At 43.6% G+C, this 21,088-nt stretch overlaps 1 protein-coding gene across 1 annotated transcript; it reads left to right on the plus strand.

Annotated features, from left to right (window-relative positions):
* The first annotated feature begins 2,680 nt into the window (after positions 1-2,680).
* On the plus strand, positions 2,681-20,182 carry ENTPD3 (ectonucleoside triphosphate diphosphohydrolase 3). Its single transcript, XM_061373166.1, has 10 exons — positions 2,681-2,790; positions 5,751-5,871; positions 9,955-10,072; positions 12,987-13,137; positions 13,953-14,112; positions 16,133-16,363; positions 16,923-17,195; positions 17,291-17,401; positions 17,890-18,027; positions 19,687-20,182. The coding sequence occupies exons 2-10, from the start codon at positions 5,752-5,754 to the stop codon at positions 19,918-19,920; spliced, it is 1,536 nt and encodes a 511-aa protein (XP_061229150.1). The 5' UTR covers positions 2,681-2,790; position 5,751; the 3' UTR covers positions 19,921-20,182.
* Positions 20,183-21,088: the final 906 nt, after the last annotated feature.

The raw sequence follows: 21,088 nt of genomic DNA on the forward strand, positions 1-21,088 counted from the left end.
ATGAATGTGCCAATATCAGTCACTGTCTTTTAACTCCATATATTCGTGCTCAACAGTAGCAAAAGCAATGCTTTTTTCCTTGGGGCTGTCAGGAATCCAACTCATTTGTAATTTTTAAGTGGACACCTGGGGCAGATTCTGTCCAAGCACAACAAATCAATGCAGTTAGTTATACCAAATGCATTCAAACAAGGGTACCTGAAGGGGAGAGAAGAAAAAAGTGCTGCAGCAAAGGAAATGATGGAGAGAAGTGTGCATGCTACAGGCTTGGAGTTGGCAGCAAGTTTTATCTATGCCCTGGGAATGAGGAAGAGATTGAGGATCAGATAAAGGGAATTATAAAAGGGAGGTTGGGGCTGCGGAGGCACCTGAATACAAGCCAAAGAGGTAGATTTAACAAAAGAAGAAGGTAAAGTAGTGAGTCTAGGATGGGTCTCCACGGTTGAAGCAGGGGAACCAATAGAACCACTTACTGTGCCTTAGACACTGGACAGGCCTGGAGGGGAATCTCATTTCTGGACCATTTGATTCAGGACCGGTGTTCTGGACTATGAAGCGGCTGGGGTATTTTATAGCTCATATCACTTACGCTGCTAGCATCGCTTTAGCATGGCAATAAATGTCACAAGAAAAGCATCTTGTGCAACAGCCCAGCTCTTGGAAATGGTGCAGAATGAAAAAGAACCTCTTATGGCTGCTTTTATAGAAGCAGGTAATATAGAAGATAGGGTTTGCTTTCTTTTCAAGGGGTACATTTTAGTCACGGGTGGGGGCGAGTTGTAGGACTGGTTGAAGTGGATGTCAGTGCTTTATTTTTTACTTTAAAATGTTTATGTTTGATGATAGCAAAAGAATAAGCTTTTGTGTGACAAAGCAATCCAGCTACCTTGTCATTTATAATGGGCACCTGAGACAGATTATGCCACAGCAGAGCAGACCAGTACAGTCAGTTGGACTAAATGCACTAAAACAAATACACTTGGATGGGAGAAGGAACGGATGCCACAGGAATGGAAATCATATTGGGTGGGCGGGAGGGGGAGAGAGGAGTTACTTGCAACAGGGAATAAGGAGGGATGGGAGGCTTCGTCTCCACGTGCTAGAAATAGCTGAACTCATCCACCAAGATCATAATTAAACCAGCTTTAATAGTGCAGTGTCATCAAAAAGAGGGAAATTATCTCCACTCCAAAATGAGTACACTATGGAAGGATGCTTATAGATGTCTCACAAGGCTTCAGGTAGTTTCTTATTCTCCTTTATTCAAACACCAACATTACTGTAATCCATCAAGATCATTATGACAGAAGGGATCAAGAGGTGCATTTGGTATTTTACATTATGTGAATCTGAATCCTGGAACAATGAGCAGATGGTGGCACAGTGGTAGAGGCGTCTCACTGTGATGAGCTCATGTCGATGGCAAACTCATCCTGCAGGATGATCCTCAGCTGTAGCTGATCACACAGGTCAGACAGTGATGGGATAAGGATCTCAGTGACTTGGCTGTTATTGTGCCTCTGGGTATGTGCTTCACTGAGCAGTCCAAGTTTGACCAGAACTCCAGCACAACTACAGAACAAGTGGTGCCAGTGCGCTTGAACTTGAATGGAAAGGTAGCCCTGAGACTGCTTGTTCCTGAGGGCTGAGAAAAGCCCTCCTGGGAAAGCACTTGCTCCTTTCAGAAGAGGCAGGGGTATACCATTCTTTCACCCATAGTGTCACCTCTAGACTAAACCCTTTCTCTGTATGGGAGGGAACTGAGGAATATGATGTAGGGGCTGCCAGCAGCATCGGGCTGTGTGCACACAAAAACCAGCTCGGCGCTTCTGGAAAGAGGCAAGCGGCTGGTGGCGGGGGAGAGGAGGGAGACACGGCCGCGCTGCGGCTCTTCGTGCAGGCGGATGCTGCTCGGTTCCAGCGCGACCTGCCCCGCCGCTGGAGCCGCTCCAACAGCGCCTGAGCCGGGCTGCGAGGAGGGACCGCACCAGTCAGGGCACAGCCTCATCCGCACGCCTCTCATCTCTGCCGGCTGCGGTAGCGCCACAGATGCATCCACTCGCTGTCAATCTCCTCCCTCCACTGGAACTACTTCACCGGGCCTTTTACCGGTAAGCTTGGGGGGGGGTTCTTTAAAGCTCTTTGGAAATAACGTGAGCAGAGGGTGGGTCCCTCCGTGGCGAGAAGCGCTCGCACATCCTCGCTCCAAGGGTGCAGCCCTCTGCCTTTTCTCTTCCACCCGGGACGGACTGGGGAAGCCGCAGCTGGCGGAGGTAGGGTGGGAAGCGGTGCGGGGCATCCCCGGGGAGGGAGCCGGGCGGAGGTGGCGTTTTACCACCCAGCGGTACCCCCGCCGAGGTGAGATGAGGGGAGAGCCCCTTGATGGGGTGGGCGGCGGTGGGGTATGTGCATGTACATGTGTATGTGTGTGTGAGTGTCTGTCTGTCTGTTTCCGCGATTGTGTGGGGTGAAAACTTGGTGCTTTCTCGCAAATCACGGTCGTTGTGTGAAGCTGAAGGCGTGGATGATGATTTGGGGTCCATGTACTTGTTCTGACTTGATATCTCCAGCCTGTGAAGCCTCCTCATGGGTTTTTACTGCGGGTTGAAAAACGTTTCGGGTGTTGGTGTTTTCTTTCTTTTTGTTTTCCTTTTCAGCGCTTGAAAATCAGTGACCTGTAAACCACGTGTAAAATAAATGCTGATGTGTTTGCATCTCTCCGGTTACAGTGTGAAGAAAGAGGAACATCCTTACAGCGCTTGCCTGCCTACCCACCCTATGAACAAACAGGTCAGTACCTAAAACAAATCCAAATAACTTGGGAAAAGGGATTTCCATGTATAACATGCACTGTCATTTATAGAGATGTGTATTTAACCTAGTTAAACTCAAAACATTGGTGGCTTGAAGTTTAGTCCATTTTCCTTTGCAGGAAAGAGTGCCTTTTGCTGGAAGTAAGGTGTAGAAAGCGATCCTTCCAGTATGTTGCCGTGTGAACCAGTGTGCCTCATTGGGTGTGGGAAATACATATGAATGCTGTTTCTTGCTTCAGGATGATAATGTTTTAATAATGGAATGCAGCTGCCTTTTAATCCTTCATAAAAGTCTTACATTTAACTTTAATTTGCAAGTGTGCAATGTTAGCGAGAGTTAGTTGTGCTGCAGTTGTGCTTGAACTGGAGCAAATGAAATCCCTGGTATCTCTACAGGTTGCAGTGAATGGGGCAAGTGTGACTGTATTGCCCCGTATGTGTGTGAGATTTAGGCAAGTGTAGCTAAAAGTAAATACAGGCCTGTGCTTTTGATCCAGTTGTGTGAAATCTTGCAGCGTCTTGCACAATTCACATAGTGAAGATATCAGCTGCATGAGGTGTCCTTCTGACACAGAGGCTGTTGTGCAAATCAGGATAGAGAGATAATTCTCTGATGAACCTGTCCTGATTATATGAATGTCTTAAGAGATGCTCCCTTACTTCATGTGCTCCCCGTCAAAACTGATTTTTGCCAAGAGAAATCATCTCTAGTGAAGACAAATCCCAGCACCAGGGAAGCAGGTGAGAAATTCAACACAATGAGTTTTCCATTTCCCCTTTGCAAACCACTGCAGCAGTCATCATGGGTGTGCTTAAGTGTTACTGTTGTAACAGTGGTTACTGCTTTGCTCTTCAGCAATGCTTTGGTTTTTCAAAGAGTCATTTGCTCTAAGTGGGGCTTTTTGGGTAATGACTTAATGTCTCCAGCACTGAACAGCAGTGCTTTGATGCAGGAGTGGCTGGTATATGTTAAGTTATGAGCAGATAGTTCTTTTGTAGTCACTTTGCAATTACAGATAACTCCATGCATATCTGAAAGCTAAAGCTAAAGGTTTTTTCTCTCCCTAAAGACAAGTATTTTACCCAGGTGGTTATTGATAAATGTACAGTTAAAACCTGCTGTCTCTTTTAAAGAAGGAATTGATGTGTATCAGTGCTTCTAATTGGTATCCCTTACATCATCCGCAGGTTACAGTGAGAGTTCTTCATAACTGTTATATTCTGATGGTAAAAATAAGGTTTCACTGCCATTTATTCATGGTGTACATGATGCTTGATTGCCTCAGGATAGGAAAGCAATGGATGAGTAAATAAATCACCAGCGTGGCTAGTAATTTTAAACTGGCTGATGATTGATAAAGCTGTTATCAAGCCAAGAAAAGAGAGTATTGGGAAAGTAGCTTGGCAGTAAACAAGGAGCCCATATGGACTTAGAAAAGGGGGCCAATGAGTATAAAACCCTGACATTCTGGAAGTGAAATGTGTCAGTTTCTAAAAAGCCAGTCTGGGTTACATTTCACAACAGAAATCAGAAGACAGAGAAGGAAAGTGGAAGCAATGGGCAAAGCTCAGAGTGAAGCCAGTCCCCAAACCTGACAAATACCTTGCTTCTCTTTTGAATGTGAACATAGGTGTTGGACCATGGGTACGCAGGCTGAAGAACTCATGGGGTTTAGAACATGGAAACTGCATGAGGAAACATTCTGCCTTGTCCCTCAGCTGTCTCTGGTTGGAGCTAAGGAGACCACGGGGCTGACCCAGTGAGTTGTGGCCATGGACTACAGACCACCTCTTAGCTCCTGTCCTCAGCACAGATTTGCACTGGCAATTGCCGAACAGGACAGCCCTTAACAGCCACTGGTATGCTCCACTGTTGGTATGGAAGAATTAGGAGATGGGGGTCAGGATCGATCACACCAGAATAACTTGTTATTTCTGTGCTCAAATATGTGGTTTCTGGAAATGAGAAAGGCAGGGAAGTGCTCATTCTTGTGTTCCTCTGACACTCCTAAGCTTGCTGTTTGGCATCACCCCTTTCCTCCTCAACCCCTGTGGAGCATAAGGATTTCTGATGTGGGAATTGTCAGTACTCTGAGGTGTTGAAAGGCCTTTTGGCGTGAAGAGCTGTCTGGCCAGGGCATGGAGAAATAAAGGATGAACGGAAATAACAGGAAACCTAAACCACATTTGAATCCTAGAAAACCTTTCTGGAGGATATGAACTGATCAACAGCCTTACCGTCAGCGTGCATGTTCCATGTTACCTTTGGGTTTGTCTGACATAACTACATGTTAGATTTGTTTGGATTGAGTGACTTCTCATCACAAGTTAAACTGTTTGTTTTATGTGAAGAGTGATCATAATAGGCTGTGTATTAATATGCACACCCACATGTACACGAACACATCAGCAGATAAAAGAAAGATGCCTGCCTTAATGTTCTTATAACCTTTTTTCTTGCTGAAGCAGGCTGTATCTGCCTTACAACTCTGGCAGAAGCATCCAGCTGTGCTCAGCAGCCACCAGCATTGTGCCTGCATGGCTGTGGTTGTGTCTGTGTTGTAGGGATACGTGGGATTGCTGAGTATGCACTAGCCCCAGCATGCCCATTGCTCTCCTTTCCTGGGGCAACGGGAGCTGGTTAGCGTGTATCTACATGTAGGCACTGTGGGGAAAGGAGCGGACTGGGACCTGAGTGTGAAATCTGGCATCATTAGCATGACAATATAGACACCTCCCTGCTCAGCAAGGAAAAGTTAGTGGTAACAAACCACCCGGCAGCTCTTGAGGAGAACACAGGGTTTTCATGCAGTATGATCTAGTTGACGAAATGAGATTTTAGGAGGAGCCTCACCTGATTCAGTTGAGTTCAGGCCTTGAGACAGAATCACTGAGTTCTTTCACATTGCTTAAGTGTTTATCTTTTTATTGTTTCAGGATGCTCACCAGAACGCCAAGTGTTGTTGCTCAAGCATTCCTTCTTCTAAGCATTATTCTTGTCATTGCTATTGCAGTGATTCAGATAAATCAGCAACAGATCCTCTCCCCAGGGCTTAAGGTAAGTCTTGGGATACCTGAGGAAGGAGAACAGTGTTTTCAACTGATATTTAATAATGTCCCTTTCTAAACTAATTTTTTATGGGATGAGTCAAATGAAACATAAATTAATGCTTAATCACATTGGGAAGACTGAAGCTGAGAGAGAAAGAGAATTGCTTAAGATCACAGAGTCAGTGGCAAAACAGGAAAAGCATTCCCTCATTGCCTGTGATGCCTATCACATAACGTCTTCTCCAGGACTGAAAGGCCAAACGTGAATCTGCCACTGCTTTTCTGGCTTTGCCAGATTTAAAGTAATAGTATAATAATTTTGAATTTAAAAGTTTAATTTCTGCACACTCCCCCCCAAGCAGAGCCAGGAAGTTTATGCTGAGATCTTTGCACTCTGCTGCTGTGTATCAAAAGTATTTGGGCTGAGTGTGCACTTTATGATTTAGCATGTATTGAGTCTTGCCAGATACTAACAGAAGCAAAGCAGCTTCACAAGGAGGGGCAGAGCAAACTGGAAGAGGTAAAGTGATGTCCTCTGGAATTCAGGCTTTGTCTTGTGCTGCTGGAGTATGTGTGCTGGTTCTTCAGTGAGAGATGCATGCAACTGGGGACAAAGGTGTAGAAATGAGCCTTCTAGGGAAGCTGTGCAGTCTGGCAGTTTGAGTTCTGCCAACAATAGCTGTAAGCACATAAACCTTGTCAAGTCTTTCTCTGAAGTCCTTTTTGCTTTTCCCTCTGCGAAAGCACTTAACTGGATAGTTCACATAACAATAGGCCAATGTGTTATTACACTTCATGAAGTTATAAATCGTTTGGTGGTGTGTATGAATCATACAATGGGATAAAACTGTATTCTAATACCAGTTTTATGTGTTTGTGGTGTGGCAGGGTGTGCACACTGGGATCTTGCATAGGGGGACAGTGCCTCAGGTTTACTCCCTGTTGTGAATCTCAGCCTTACATCCTGCCATTTTTCATGCAAGGCAAGACTGGATTGACCTGTAGGCTGAAGCCACTATCTAAAAGACAGCCTACGCATTGCTTGTGTTTGTCATCCATTCAGTTTCACATTCAGGAGGATGAAGTTGTCTGCCTTTGAGCAACTGTTAGACCCATGTTGACCATTTGGTTTAGGTGGGGAGATCTGCTTTCTCAATCTCAGCAGCTTCATGGCTGGTTCTGAAGGAAGACTAATCTTCTGCCTGCCAATGCAGAAAATCCCAGCTGACACAGAGGATCCTGTGTGTGCAGAGATGCTCAGTGGTCCTCAGTTAATGATTAACACTCACAAAAGGAGGACTTTGGTTATGCCAGTGTGAAACCTTCCAATAGTTGATCTGATGGAGCCTGGAAGGGGCAGTGTCCTGATGTTAGTGGTTGATTAAAATTAAATACATATGACAATAACATGATGAAAACAGACTTACTCTTTGCAGATGGCCTTGTTCTTCTGGCTCTTCTCCATAAAACCAAACAGCTACTGAATGATAACTAGAGTTTGTGTTATAATAGTTCTTTCCCAGGATGCACATTGAGAGGGTCCAGGTTCATTCCTTTGTGGACCAAGAGAGAAATTATCTGTTGTGCTATGTTTTAAAGCGTTGTTGCAGAAGTAAATGGTTTGGTTCCCTAGGTTATCTGAAGATTGAGCCAGGGATTTGTGAAGGAAGGGTCTGGCCATGTGCATGAGGCTGAGGCACTGAAAGAGCTCATGACTTAGTGGCACACACTGTGAAGTCAGAAGACTGATGAAGAGAGCACAGCCATCCTCACTGACATAGTTTGTGAAGAAGCCCAGAACTGTAGATGATGCCAGCTCTGAATGTAGTGAGCCTTTGTACCAGTCGAAACATCTTGCGTTGTCTAATGATGTTTGGTGAGCCCTGAAGAGAAAAAGCCCTCCCTTCATTATTGTGTTTCTTTAATTTACCTCTCCAGGTGCTGCAGTTCTCTACACCTAAATTTTGCATGTCTCTTTTGGCTCTTCGGGAGTGTTTTGGCCTTGTTTGTGGATCATATAATTGATTAAAAGTAGTTCAAGCCTATGTAGCTGAACTGAAGTGTGCTTCTGGCATGGATGCATTTTTATAGCCTCTATCCTCCTGGTTTAGCTTGTTAGCTTCTCATGGTAGTTTTCCAAAGCATCATAACTGGGCCAGCTTTAAGAATTCTCTCACTCTCTTAAAATGCTGCATCCTCTGTCATTTCTGTTTAATTAAAGATTAATCTTAGTCCTGGTATCTGGCACACTTCTCTGTGATCACTGCTTCATGATGCTGCATGGACCGGTTCACACAGAGTGAACTTGCCCAAGTTCAGAGGAGCTTCACAAGTCACCCTGCAATGGGCTCAGGAGCCCTCTTCAAAAATGAGCATCTCTTCAAAAGGACTCGGGGGAAAAGAGGTGGAGAAGGAAGAAAATAATGAACACATTGGTTCAGATAAGTGCAGCATTACTCTTTGGAACTGAAACCTGTAACTTTCAGGCAGGAGGCTTGGAAATACAGGGAAAGATGGAAGTAGGTCAAAAAGCCCCACAGCTAGCCAGGGTAAAAATATTTCCATTATCTTCCAGCTCTCCTTGGCCATGATAGCTCTTAAAGTAGCTAAGCTAAAAGCTTATGGTTGGCACTTCGAGCTGCCTGAGACTGGATTAAATTAATAGCCCTTGAGCAAATTGACCATTACTGTATTATGTGTCTCCACAGTGCTTATCTATCTCTCTTTCAAGGAGCGGGAATACACTCGCAGTATCTTTGCTAAAGCAGTTCCTTGAACAGAACCTGATGGTGTAGTGGCTTGCTGGTAGCTGTGGAGCCTTCCACCTTTTGGTTGATCAGGGTAAACATCATCCGGATAAGTATAAATGGAATTCTCACTGTCTAACAGTCCTCTGGGCAACAGACCAGACTGGAAGTGCTGGTATTTCTTTGGGGTTCAGGAGTGTAGGACTGCAGTGGGATCTGGAGATTAATGGGGTGTGGAAGTTGAATGGTTTACCACCTGAAGCAGTGATCCTTCTCCATCAGACTTGAGGCTCCCTAGGGAGGCAGTGGGATGAAATGCATTGGCTCGCTGCAGAGGCTTGTCCTGCTTTGCAGCCAGATGGAAGCTCTCATTTTCCAGTATTGCCAGGCTCTGAGGCAGCTGTGGTTTGGAAAGGAAAAAACGTTAACAGAGAAATGAACTCTACAGCATGAGATTCCTACCAATGAGATGGCTTTGGAAGAGGCAGGCAGCTAAACGTGCTTTCAGGGATCACAAAGAGGATAAGCAAAATCACCGTTTTCTTCCCGTCATGCAGTTTGCCTTCTCAATTTCTACAGTTTTCCATTGCCATAAAAGATAGGAAAGGGGGAAAGACCCATCTGGGTACCAGTGAAATGGGACGAGGAAACCTGTGCTTTAATCCCACAGGGAGTCCAAGTGACCTGGGGCAAGTCACTGAAGTGTTTGTCATTTAGTTCATAAATAAAGCTGGGGTAATCTTGATTCCCTCTTTGTTTTCTCACACGCTGGCACAGCCTGTTTTCAATGGCAAACTCTTAGGTGGCCTGCCTCAACCACTCAAAGGGAGAGGCTTATGGAGCAATCAGAAAAGAACCAGACTCATTGCATCATTCTCACTGTGGGCTGCTATGTACTTTACCTCTTTGCTTGTGGCTTCATGGATCCCTTGTGCATCCTTGAATCTAAACCTGTGCTTAGGTATCAAACCCTTCAGTGTACAGGGAGTCTAGCTGAGGTAATAGGAAATGGTCTTGCCGTAAAATCAGATCCTGACACAGTGTTATGTATGTGTTAGTGTGGATTTTGAACCTCATGCTGAAATGGGATGAGCATTCTCCATCCCCACTGAATTCATTGCTGTAGATACATGGGATGTTCTTTGTTTTGCAGCCAGATTCATTCTGTGCTTGGCTGTTGGATTCATGCCTAAGTGCCCGGCACTAGAAATAATCTCTGTTATAAATATACTGTGCATACATATTTTACAGTGTTTGATGGTGCAAAGAAGAACAGCTGCATATGGGCTGTTAAGCTGCCACTGTCTGTTTCTTGATCTGATGTAGTCTTTTTTAATCCCCAGTATGGAATAGTCCTTGATGCAGGATCCTCTCGAACTACCATCTATGTCTATGAATGGCCAGCAGAAAAAGAAAATGACACGGGAATAGTAAGCCAAACCTTCAAGTGCAATGTGAAAGGTGAGCTCCAATGGAGTTATCCTCTAAGAAGACGTTATCTGGAATTTTATACTGCCTTTTATACACTATGTTCCCTTTTTATTGCTGAGGAGCAGAACTGTTCAAGCTATGTCTATATCTGTCAGCATCAGTCATTCTCCTACTGATACAGCAGCGTGCTCTAATCTGCAGTGGGGATGGGAAACTGTAGCTAAACTTGATTTACTGATTTAGTAACTGCAGTGCATGAGCGGTGCAGGCAGATTTCAATCTACAGAGAATCAGGCCCTGTCAATGTTTAGTTCTTGTGCACCAAAATGATTTTTTTTAAAAGGAAAGTATAAAATATATTTAAAAAAGAGCTTGGAAGAAGAACTCTTTGAGAAGAATGGGGATCTGCCCTCCTTAGATGTTAGCCATTAATTTTGGTGGAGTGGTGTTTAAAACCCTGTCTCTGATGTTTGAGTCAGGTTTCCTAGAGGAACAAGGTGATGCAGGTCATCTGGAATTGTTCTGTAATTACTTCCTTCAGGTATCAACCGCAGTGATACCTGAGTAAGCTTTCAAAGATACCAAAATTCCACACGTTTTATGAAGACAGGTGGCCATGCAGGGAAGAGCAATCCGTATTATTAAGCAGTAGCTAATCCATAAGGGATTTCTGCAGGAAGCCAGACTTCATAAATTCTACCCTGAGCCTAATGAACTTTAGTGTATTCTCTAAGGTACTGACTTAAGCAGTACTGCTTTGTTTAGTGTATGGGTTTGGGTTTGCCAGTTAGCTAAGAGGAGAAGGTGGGGCAGCTCAGGAAGTCTCGGTGCTGATTTTGTTGCACATAATAACTGTAGTGTTCAACAGGAATTTTCCCCTTTCCTTCCCTCTCAGTCCTACATCACTCTTTGTGTCTGCAAATAGATGCTGGCGATGCAGTCATATTGGTCCGTGAGTAACTAAGAGATAAGGCAATAGCTTCCTAACAGCACCAGCATTGCTATCTTCAGCATTAAACATGTGTGGGCATTCTTAGGAATTTTGGAACAAGGAAAGCAAGTGTAATGTGCACAGATGTAATGCACTGTCATGTGCCTGACGCTGTGTCTTCACAGGCTGTGGGAATGGTGGCCAGCCTGCTGAAGTGGGGAAGCACTCTGCTAGCTCATGCCTTCACTCATTAGAGGCAAGGTAGAATATTGCCTTTAAGAATTATAGTGTGAGAAGAACCTGCAGAGAAACTGCATTACTCTTCTGGAGAGATGACAGAGGAGTACTCTGAGCACTTGTTTTAATTGGATTAGATTTTGGTTTAATTCCAGCTGAATATGAAAAGAATTGTGAAATGGATGAGTCCAAATTGCTGTGAACCGTTCAGGTCTACAAGAGCCTTAACAATGATCAACCAGAGCTCTCATCCTCCAGCATACAAAATATCCAGGGTTCACTGCTCCAGTCTTGGGTAACTGCACTGGAGGAGACAGAGGGCTCAAAGGAGAGGTTCCCATAGAAGTACAGAATGGTTTGGGTTGGAAAGGACCTTAAGATCATCCAGTTTCAATTCCATGCCAAGGGCAGGGATGCCTCACACTAGACAATGTCCCCCATCTAAGCTGTGAATACATCTGTCTTGTTTCTTTAGTGACCTTCCACTCATAGCCTTAAGCACTTAAATTGGGGGTGGTTCAGGGCATATTGAGAGGCAGATTTTCACATACCTACTGAACTTGAAAGTCAAATGATCAACTACTCTGTTAGCTCCAGGGTGGTTTTGTGATTTCCTATCTACCTTTATTAGATACCTCTGCCCTGTGTGTGGGAACCAGCCCCAAAACCCTTTCTAAACAGTGTAGTTCATCTGTCCTGGTTAGGGTGTAAGCACCGGCAAACCACTTGTCCAAAACAGAACGGTCACTGTCTGTGACCTGCTCTGTCTGAGCACTGGGAGATGGAGGTTGCTGCCACCAAGGGACTGTGAGGCAATGGCAGGATGTAAAACAGTAGTTGCTGCTCTGTTTATTCCCAGTAACAGCTTTTCCTCCAGCTTCAGGCCTGCCTGTGCTAGACTTCAGACTTTTAGAAGGTCTTATGCCAAACCATCTAATGATGACACGATTCACACTGTGAAAAAGAGAGTGGCAGAGCATGGAGTCTGTAAAGTCTTATGTATTTTTGTGGTTTGTTCTTTTTTCAGTGCAATGTGGCTGGACATAAATGGGTTCCTTGTGGACCTGGTGGTCCTTGGAGTGTTGAGCAAGGGAGGAAAGACTCTGACGTTAATTATTCATGTAACTTTCATTCCCATTATTCAAAGGCTTTGGGAATCTGGGAAGCTGTGAGGTGCCGATCAGTTCATCACCAGCTTAGACTTGGACCTCTTAGGACTTCAAGAGCTGCATGTGCATCTTGCAATTTCACCAGCAGTTCTTTGCAGAAGCTGCTTTATTTTGTTCTGAGCTGAGAGCAGTGAGCTGCAGAGGTGCCATGGTGTCCAAAACAGCTGTGGCAAACCAGATGGGGAAATCTCTGGTTTAGGTTGTGGAAGGAGGGATTTTCTATACTTCAGCAGATCAGAGAAGTTTTACATCCATAAGACATGCTGTTGTGTGCAGCATCTGCCATGAATAAGCCTATTTCCTTCATAAGTATAGCACTGTTGTCACTGTGTTATCACACAGTTATGCTGTGTATCTTCCTTTAGGCATGGTATAGAGGTGTATATGTATACACACTGAAATACAGGCGAGCAGTTTGCAAGTATCTATCTCCCACAGCTGAGACAGTCACTACATTGATTAAGCACTCCCAGCTATCAAGCATCCTCTCCTTGTTTGCAAGTACAGGAGGGATGGGTAAATCTCTTTCTCTTAACACCTGCTTGCTAATCGGGCTAATTTGTAGTTGGCAAAGCAGAATGAAATCAATCTACTTGTTCTCTTTTAGGCCCTGGTATATCCAGCTATGAGAGTAACCTTGGAGCTCTTGCCAAACCTTTTGATGACTGCCTGAATAAAGTCAAGGAGAGAATACCGGTTCATCTGCATAAGAACACTTCTGTTTATCTGGGGGCTACAGCTGGCATGAGGCTACTGAGGTATGGCAGAAACTTGAGCTCCTCTGTGTGCATTATAGCAGAGCAGTCTATGAAACCAAATGTTCTGCAAATGTTCTGGATGCATTTTTATCCGTTGGAAATTGGCCATCCCTAAAGGAAATGGAGCCCAGCCAATTTAATTTAATTAACATTTCTGATAGGGAAAGTGGGGCTGTGTGAAAATCCTCTGTGGTGCTGTACTGAAAACAAATCGTGCTTTATTCTGGAGAAGGCAAGAGTTCAATTTTCCTTTCCATACCTGTCTTGAAATTCAGTGTTATGCAAACAGGTAATGATGGTGTGTATTGGTGGGCAGCAAAGGCAGATTAAAGCTGGGCCCCACAGAGTTTTCTGACTGCTAATGTGGCTTTTGGGCTCTGCTTGTGGCTTTAGCCCTGGCTTAAACTGGCTTTTTATAGTAGTTCTGTGGCTGAATGGAGTGGGAAGAAAGGCTCCAGGACTGTTCTGACCAGCACTTGTCATGCAAGCATTCAGTTCACTGAAAAAGAAAGTGTATGTGTGTATGTATGTATATATATATATGTATATGTGTGTGTATATATATATATATAAGAAACAAAATACCCATGAGCTTGTAGGCTAAAGAATGAAGTTTATACGTAGGGGGGGGAGTTGCTTGCTGAAATGCTGTTGGATAACATGGCTGTTCCCTGTCATAAACTTCCCTTTGGGGAAACAACCTCTATTTTTCATTAGGTGATGGTAGGAATTCTCTTGACTTGCCAGCCAGTGAACAATAAACGTGAAATTGCCTTTCCAGATGCTCAGTGTCTTATATTTTGTGAATTGCTTAGGTTGCAAAATGAAACGGCAGCCAATGAAGTCCTTGCGAGCATTCAAAACTACTTCAGAGCACAGCCTTTTGACTTTAGGGGTGCGCAAATCATAACGGGGCCAGAGGAAGGGCTGTATGGATGGATAACAGCCAACTATATAATGGGCAATTTCTTAGAGGTGTGTGGAAAAAACCTGCATGCTTTTCTTTCACCGTTTCTCTCTTATAAATGAGAAGTTTGAGAGGACATGCCTGTTAAATGTCATAGCTATAGATTCCATTTCGCACTGAAATACATAACAGCATCTTTTTTGTGGCAGTAATAGAAAAAAACAAACATAAAGAATATGATGTTACAGGAACGTGATGTGGCAAAGGTAAAATTGTTGACCCACAAAACGGGGCTCGTCCCTAAATGACACCGGATGCCCTTCCTAGAAATAGGAGTTGCACTGCTTTTAAATGCATCGATGTGTTAAGTGTGACAGGTCTTGATTGTCTTGACAGTGGTGCCAACTAGAGAGGTCTTCTTCTGCTTCTTGGTGAATTCCTCAGTTGAGTGCTGTCCCTGCAGCTCTGCTGGTGAAGGATCTGCACAGCTTAGGGGGCTCCTGGCAGTGTTGGCTCACTTGTCTTAGTGGACAACATTGAAGCAGTGAAGGTGTTGAAGCTGATGTGGCCAAATGTGCTTCATCTGAGCCAGAGATCACTCCTACACCATTCATCCCAGTACTGCTGGAAAGCTGCAGGCTATGAGCAGTGGGCTGTGATAATCTTGTGCAGACAAAGCAATACCAATATAAAGATACTTGTGCTGTGTTTGAACTCAGAATAGGGTCATGCAGGAGGCTCATGGCAGAGAGGTAGTCAAGTATATTGGAAGATCCCTTTATATATATATTCAGTATAATTTATTCCCAGTAAAAGCTTTACCAAGATGGTGAGCAACTGCATTCATGGCAGCAGTTAACTGCACTTAGATAGTCTTGCTAGGTTGAAAGAAATTCCAACCAAACCCCCGAGTATTGTTTGCTGTCCTGGTTGAATGGTTCCTGTTAGGTCATGGCAATTGATGAGGAGGAATTAGTCATTAGTAATCTTAAGTGATAGCTCATGGTGAGTGTGTTGCTGACTCTTGCAGAGAAAAGTGGCATTGGAATGGCATCTTCTGGAATAGGTTTTCTCACTGTGTGTATTTCGTGCAACACACATGATACAATAAACTTCAGGGTGGTGTCAGTCTCCTACCACATGGATTTTAATAATGCAAATAACAAATTGTATCAAATTATCAAATACATCAGGTTCATAAGGAATACTGAAGGACTGCAAGACAGTGTGAAGCCAGTTTAGTATGGAGAGTTGTGTGAAGACCTGTATGGGGAACATCACTAGTAGGGGAGAGGAATGGCCACCATTCCTGTGACAGTGGCCTGAGTCAAATTCTGGTAGGGGCTGTTAATGGGAATCTTGCACTGTAAAGTCTTGTGAGTGTATTTGCTAACCCTGGGAGCTTCTTTTCCCTTCCTCCGCATACATTCAATCATCATGTTCAGTAGGTAATACTACAGTAAATACTGAGGTAGATGATCTTACAGAATCTATATTCTGTGTAGATCAAATACAGAATTTGGGCAATGTTTGAGTAATAGGAAAATGCCAGCTGAATGGGTCAGATTTATTGCCACTGCAGTTTCAGGGAAGGAAGTGTGCAGACCAGGGGGTTTTGTTCTTTTGACCTCAATGTAGCTTTCATTTTTCTGTGGTTTTCATTCTATTTTCACCCTTTTCCTGTGTGATCTTTTAATATTCTATTCCTTTAATAATCATTCTTGCCTTGAAACAAGCAAATCTTCATACTATTTACATCCACGTTTGTTCAAGTTCTCATGGGTACGTAATACCCTGCATTCTAGTATGGATACTGACCTGGCTAGTCCTATGCTTTGGTTGCTGTGCTGCCCTCTGAGTTGAATGCTAAACTGCATTCCTTTGTCCATCTCTCAAGATCACTCCATTCTGTGCAAATACATCTCTCTTCCATGAAAAACACCTGCATGCTTGCCCAAGAGCTGATTTTTCTGAAAGGGTACAGGACAAAGAGGCAGGGAAATCTCCAAAAGTTAAGAGCAGAAAAGCTTGACCAAAAGGGAGAACAAGCAGATGGTATCTGATTAGTCCTTTTACTTTTACATGTAGAGAAACCTCTGGAGAACGTGGGTTCATCCTTACAGAAAAGAGACAATGGGTGCATTGGACCTTGGAGGAGCTTCCACTCAGATTTCATTTATCCCAGAGGACTCTCAGGAGAACTTCAATAGCACCTTACAAGTGAAGTTGTACGGTTACAACTACAACGTCTACACACAGAGCTTCCAGTGCTACGGGAGAGATGAAGCTGAGAAAAGGCTTTTAGCGTTGCTGCTCCAGGTCTGTTTAAGCCCCTTTGCTATGTTGCTCTTCCAAGTGTTCAGTAATTGTAGGAGGTTCTTCAGCTTGTGTGGAGTTTTGGAGTTTGGAAGCCTCCAGACTTCCCTTTGGTGGGGTTTGGAAGCCTCCAGACTTCCCTTTGGTGGGGTTTGGAAGCCTCCAGACTTCCCTTTGGTGGGGTTTGGAAGCTTCCAGACTTCCCTTTGGTGGGGTTTGGAGACCACAGTAAGAGCTCTGTTGTGCTTAGTTATGGACCAACACACTTGGGTTTCATACAAAGATCCTTGTATCTGTTAAAAATTGGTAAGTTTTCTACCATTTGACATAAAAAGGCCCAACTGGTCCTGTAAGTGTTTTGCTGGTCTTGCCAATGCTTTCTTGAGGAAGGAGTTTCTATGAATGACAATGATCAGCAGTGTTGTACTGATATCAGTCGTGACAGAGGAGAGAGCAAAACTACATGCATGTGTGGTTTAAAAAGATTCCCATAGTTACAGTCAAATTGGGTCCTTCTTGCATTTTAATAGCCTTTACTGGGTTTGGTTTTTTTCTTTCCCAGAAATCAAACAGCAGCTCCAATGTGGATAATCCATGTTACCCTCACAATTATACTACTGCATTCACCATGAAGCATCTCTCTGGCAGCCTTTGTACACAGTCCCTGAGACCAGCAAATTACCACCCAAGTGAGCTTGTGCACTTCCATGGAACAGGGGATCCAGGTCTGTGCCAGGAGATGGTTTCTTCATTGTTCAACTTCAGTGCTTGCAGAGACAGAGAAGACTGTCCATTTCATGGAACACATCAGCCAAAAGTTAAAGGGAATTTTGTGGTAGGTTTGCAAACTCCATTTCTCTTTGAGCCTCCTGGCTTTTGATTTCTATAGTTATAAAAATAACAGGCCTGCCATCTACTCCTTTCCTATAGGCTTTCTCAGGATTCTACTATACAATTAATGCTTTGAATTTATCCGGGCACTTTTCCCTGGCTGACTTCAATTCAAGTATGTGGTTTTTCTGTTCCCAGAGCTGGGCACAGGTGAGTGGGTTGGCTGGGATTTTGGGTTGGTTTTGCTTTCCCTTCTGTATCTGTAAAAGGGACATATAAAAAGAACACGATCTGAACAAGCATTCAGAACCTTTTCAGAAGGTCTGGTTTAACCTCAATGTTTGTTTTCCCAATGCCCTTCAAACCATGTAGTATTTGTAGCATGCTTAAAACTTGGACTAGGTTTCAAAATCTATTTCAGAGCTTTAGCCATGCTGTAAAGATGACATGGAAAGCATAGAAACCATAACATACTCCATCTTTTATGTATAGTCTAAGATGTAGTTTCATTGTTTACCACGTAAACTATGTCACTGTCAGGGTATTTCTTTCTTTACATCTCTGTATCTTGTTGTCCACAATTTGGGGTTCTTGAAAAATGCAAATAAATTCTAATTAGAACCCAAACTGTTCTCTAGTTATAAAGCCTGAAGCGTTTTGTGTAAATTCCATGTTTATAACCAACCTTTTGCTTTCAGCTCCAGTTTATGCTGCCTAAATTTGAAGAAGTATATGCTAGATCCTACTGTTTTTCAGCCAATTTCATTTATTACTTGCTTATACATGGTTACAACTTTGATGCAGAAACTTGGCCACGGATACATTTTCAAAAGGAGGTGAGTAATAATAATCTCCTCTTATTGTTCCTTTAATCCAAAGAAGTTTAGAAGGAAAGAGAAGATGCAGCAGCTTACAAAAACAGTCAAAACCAGCCTTTGTAAATGATTGTCAGACCTTTGGCACGAGGCAAAACTACTTCTCAAGCCTCAGTAGCAATTTCAGTCTGGTTCTAGTGGCTGCAGCATTACCTTGAGATGCTGCCTAGATTCTTTGTAAGAGCTTTAAGAAAGGATCAAATAATTGTGTGTTAAACCTTGTCCCAGTTGGTGAAAGCAGTAGCTCAAAACACCTCACCCGTCAAGGTCCACTGCTGGGTTGGATGGGAGAGCTGCTTTTGTCTGCAGGCAGAGCCCTGGGGGAACCAGCAGAGCTGGTTTGTGATCGGTGAGTGGTGATGATGCAACTCAGGCAGTTTTAATCCTCAACTGGCATATCCATCTGTGCCATGATCTGGTTCCCTGGAATAAGAATGTGTCTTGATGGGGTACTGGCTTTCAGCTGGCAGAGAGAGAAGGCTTATAACATTTCTGTCATAGCTGTGTTTCTGTCTTCCCTGACCTCAGTTTTCCTCCTAAAAACCAGAGTACTTGTGATGAACTTGAGTGTATATATATCTGTATCTACCTCTCTCTCTCTATATATATATCTCCATTCTAAAGATACTGCTAAGAAACCCTTGCTTTCATATTGGAAGGCATGGGTACTAGCAAAGCTTGGCTGTCACATCAAGAAGTGTGGTCCCCACAGTCCTCTCTGCGACTGTACAGAGACTTATTTTAAACCCTTGTCCCAGACTGTCTCATCATCTCCATACAGTTTGGAAATGCTTCAGCACTTTCATGTAGCAAAACAATGGGTTTACGTAGTTTCTTCAGGAGAGGAGGGTGAACATTTATAGCCTATGCTAGGCCTGTATTCCTTTTTTATTAGTGAACACAATGAATGAAAAGAACCTTAAACCAGTGCAAATGTCTGGGCAAGATCTAGGGCAAGATGATGTGCAAATGTTATCAACCTTATAATAAGAGATTTTTTTCCCCTCTTTTAGCAAAGAAAAACCCCTTTGATTCCCCTTACCTCTTTGCTCAGGTGTTGTGTTCCAGTTGCTGTTGCTGTAGCTTTCTTCTTATTAGTGAAACAGAAGGTATTAAGATATACACAACTATAAAAAGGACCCAATATTATAGGCCATTATGATCTCCTACCACCAGTAGGTGACTGCTTGAAAGTGTTCATTAAAAACATTAAATCATTTATTGAAGTTTCTCTCTCAACTCCATCATGCTGTTGATGGAATTCTAGGAATTAGCACAGTAATGCTGATTTTATTTTTATTTTTTATTTTTAAATTCTTTCTTTTTCTTAAGTGTGTTTCTTGGACAGAAAATCGTGTAACTGGCTGCCTGCATACACACCCACATCCTTGTACCCATCCATCTAATACCTGCATCTCACTTCTTTAGCCCAGTGATCAATTTTATCCGCATCCTCTGGAACCACAAAAACAAGAGCAATTTAAAATGGTTTTATATCTTTGTATATTCCACTCAGGTTTTCTCCTTGGTTAACTGAAAGGGCAGTTGTCAGCATCAGCAGTTGAGCGTTTGGAACCCCTTTTCTTTGACTGTCCAATGGGAATTCTGTCTGTCTTTCAGGTTGGCAACAGCAGCATAGCGTGGTCACTCGGTTACATGTTAAGCCTCACAAACATGATCCCAGCAGAAGGCAAGCTGATCCAGTTACCTCTGAAACCTGCTTTGTTTGCTGGGCTCCTTGTCTGCCTCACAGCTACAGCATTGTTGTGTCTTCTCTTCCTTGTGTACCTGTGGATTGCATCACGTCACCAGAAGAATGGCAGCCGTGTTGAACATGTATTTATTCCAGAATGAATGACTTTTACTGGAAAGTTTTATAGTGCTATGAAGTAGGACTTTATTCTTGAAAAATGGAGGGTGAAATAAAAACAAAATGCAGAAAGAGTTCAGGACCAGAAGCACTGAGGAGAGACATTAAGGAATCTGTGATACGGTGACTTGGAGTGCTTTTATCTTGACACTTGTTTCTGTAAACCTCACTCATCCAGTGTGCAGCAGAGGAACCATGGGCAGGTTTGTTAATAAGGGATTAATAGCCTTTTCCTGACAGGTATGTATTATTGCTGTTGTTCATGTTGATCTGTGCTGATAAATAGATGTGACCACAGTGGTGGTTGTTTAAGTGTGCCATGAAACACAGCAGCTGTCCTGGTGTGCTGTGCTGCCACTGAAAGCTCCCAGATAATCTCATTTCTGAAACTGGAACAAGCACTGGGTAATGACAGCAACTGAAAGGAACAGCTAGGGTAGAGTTTCTTCTATTGCTGTTCCAAATTGGTCTGCATAAAGATGTAATAAATTGCCAATACCTCTCAGGAATGTCAAGCCAGTTTCAAGCCTAAGCTATATCTTTTTGTACCACGGAGATCTTGGCATGCCTCCGCTATGGTACGTAGGATTTGTTTTGAAGGTTGAACAAAATGCTTTCACGCTTTGGTAACTGATCCTAGACTTAAATGTCTCATAGTTACTTCCAGAAGCCACTGGGGTTTTCAGTGTCCTTTAATGCTTACAGAAATGCTTCTGGTAGGTTCTCATCCTGAAACACTAAGCTGTTGATCTCAGGCAGCTGCAGTCAGTGCTGACTTGTCATGTGTGTGTTATTTCAACTGTCTGGATAGACTCTCAGGCCTGGGACCTTCTGAAGCATTAACATGTTGAGCCCTCCATTCAGAGCCAAGAGGAACAGGATCCACCCTGCAGGGCAGCAGAATACCCTTTCTGAGGTGGGTTTAGGAATGTATTGCTGGAGCTACAGTCAGGCTTGTAGTGCCTCGATAAGCCTTTTACCTGTCCTGGCCTCCGTGTGCCTTCAGCAGCACTGGGATCTACCTAACACATCAACTCCGGAGCTTTTGGGAAGTGCTGCTGCCTTTGTGCTCCAAAGAGCTGACTTCCCTGACTTTCAGCTGACTGAAAGCCCCAGCATTCTTCACCAAACCTCTCATTCCCTTAAGTCATA

The sequence above is a fragment of the Neopsephotus bourkii genome, unplaced genomic scaffold (assembly GCF_033783945.1).
Source record: "Neopsephotus bourkii isolate Nb327-2 ecotype Australia unplaced genomic scaffold, CSIRO-AGI_Nbou_v1 NB_1629, whole genome shotgun sequence".
NCBI classification, from domain to species: Eukaryota; Metazoa; Chordata; class Aves; order Psittaciformes; family Psittacidae; genus Neopsephotus; species Neopsephotus bourkii.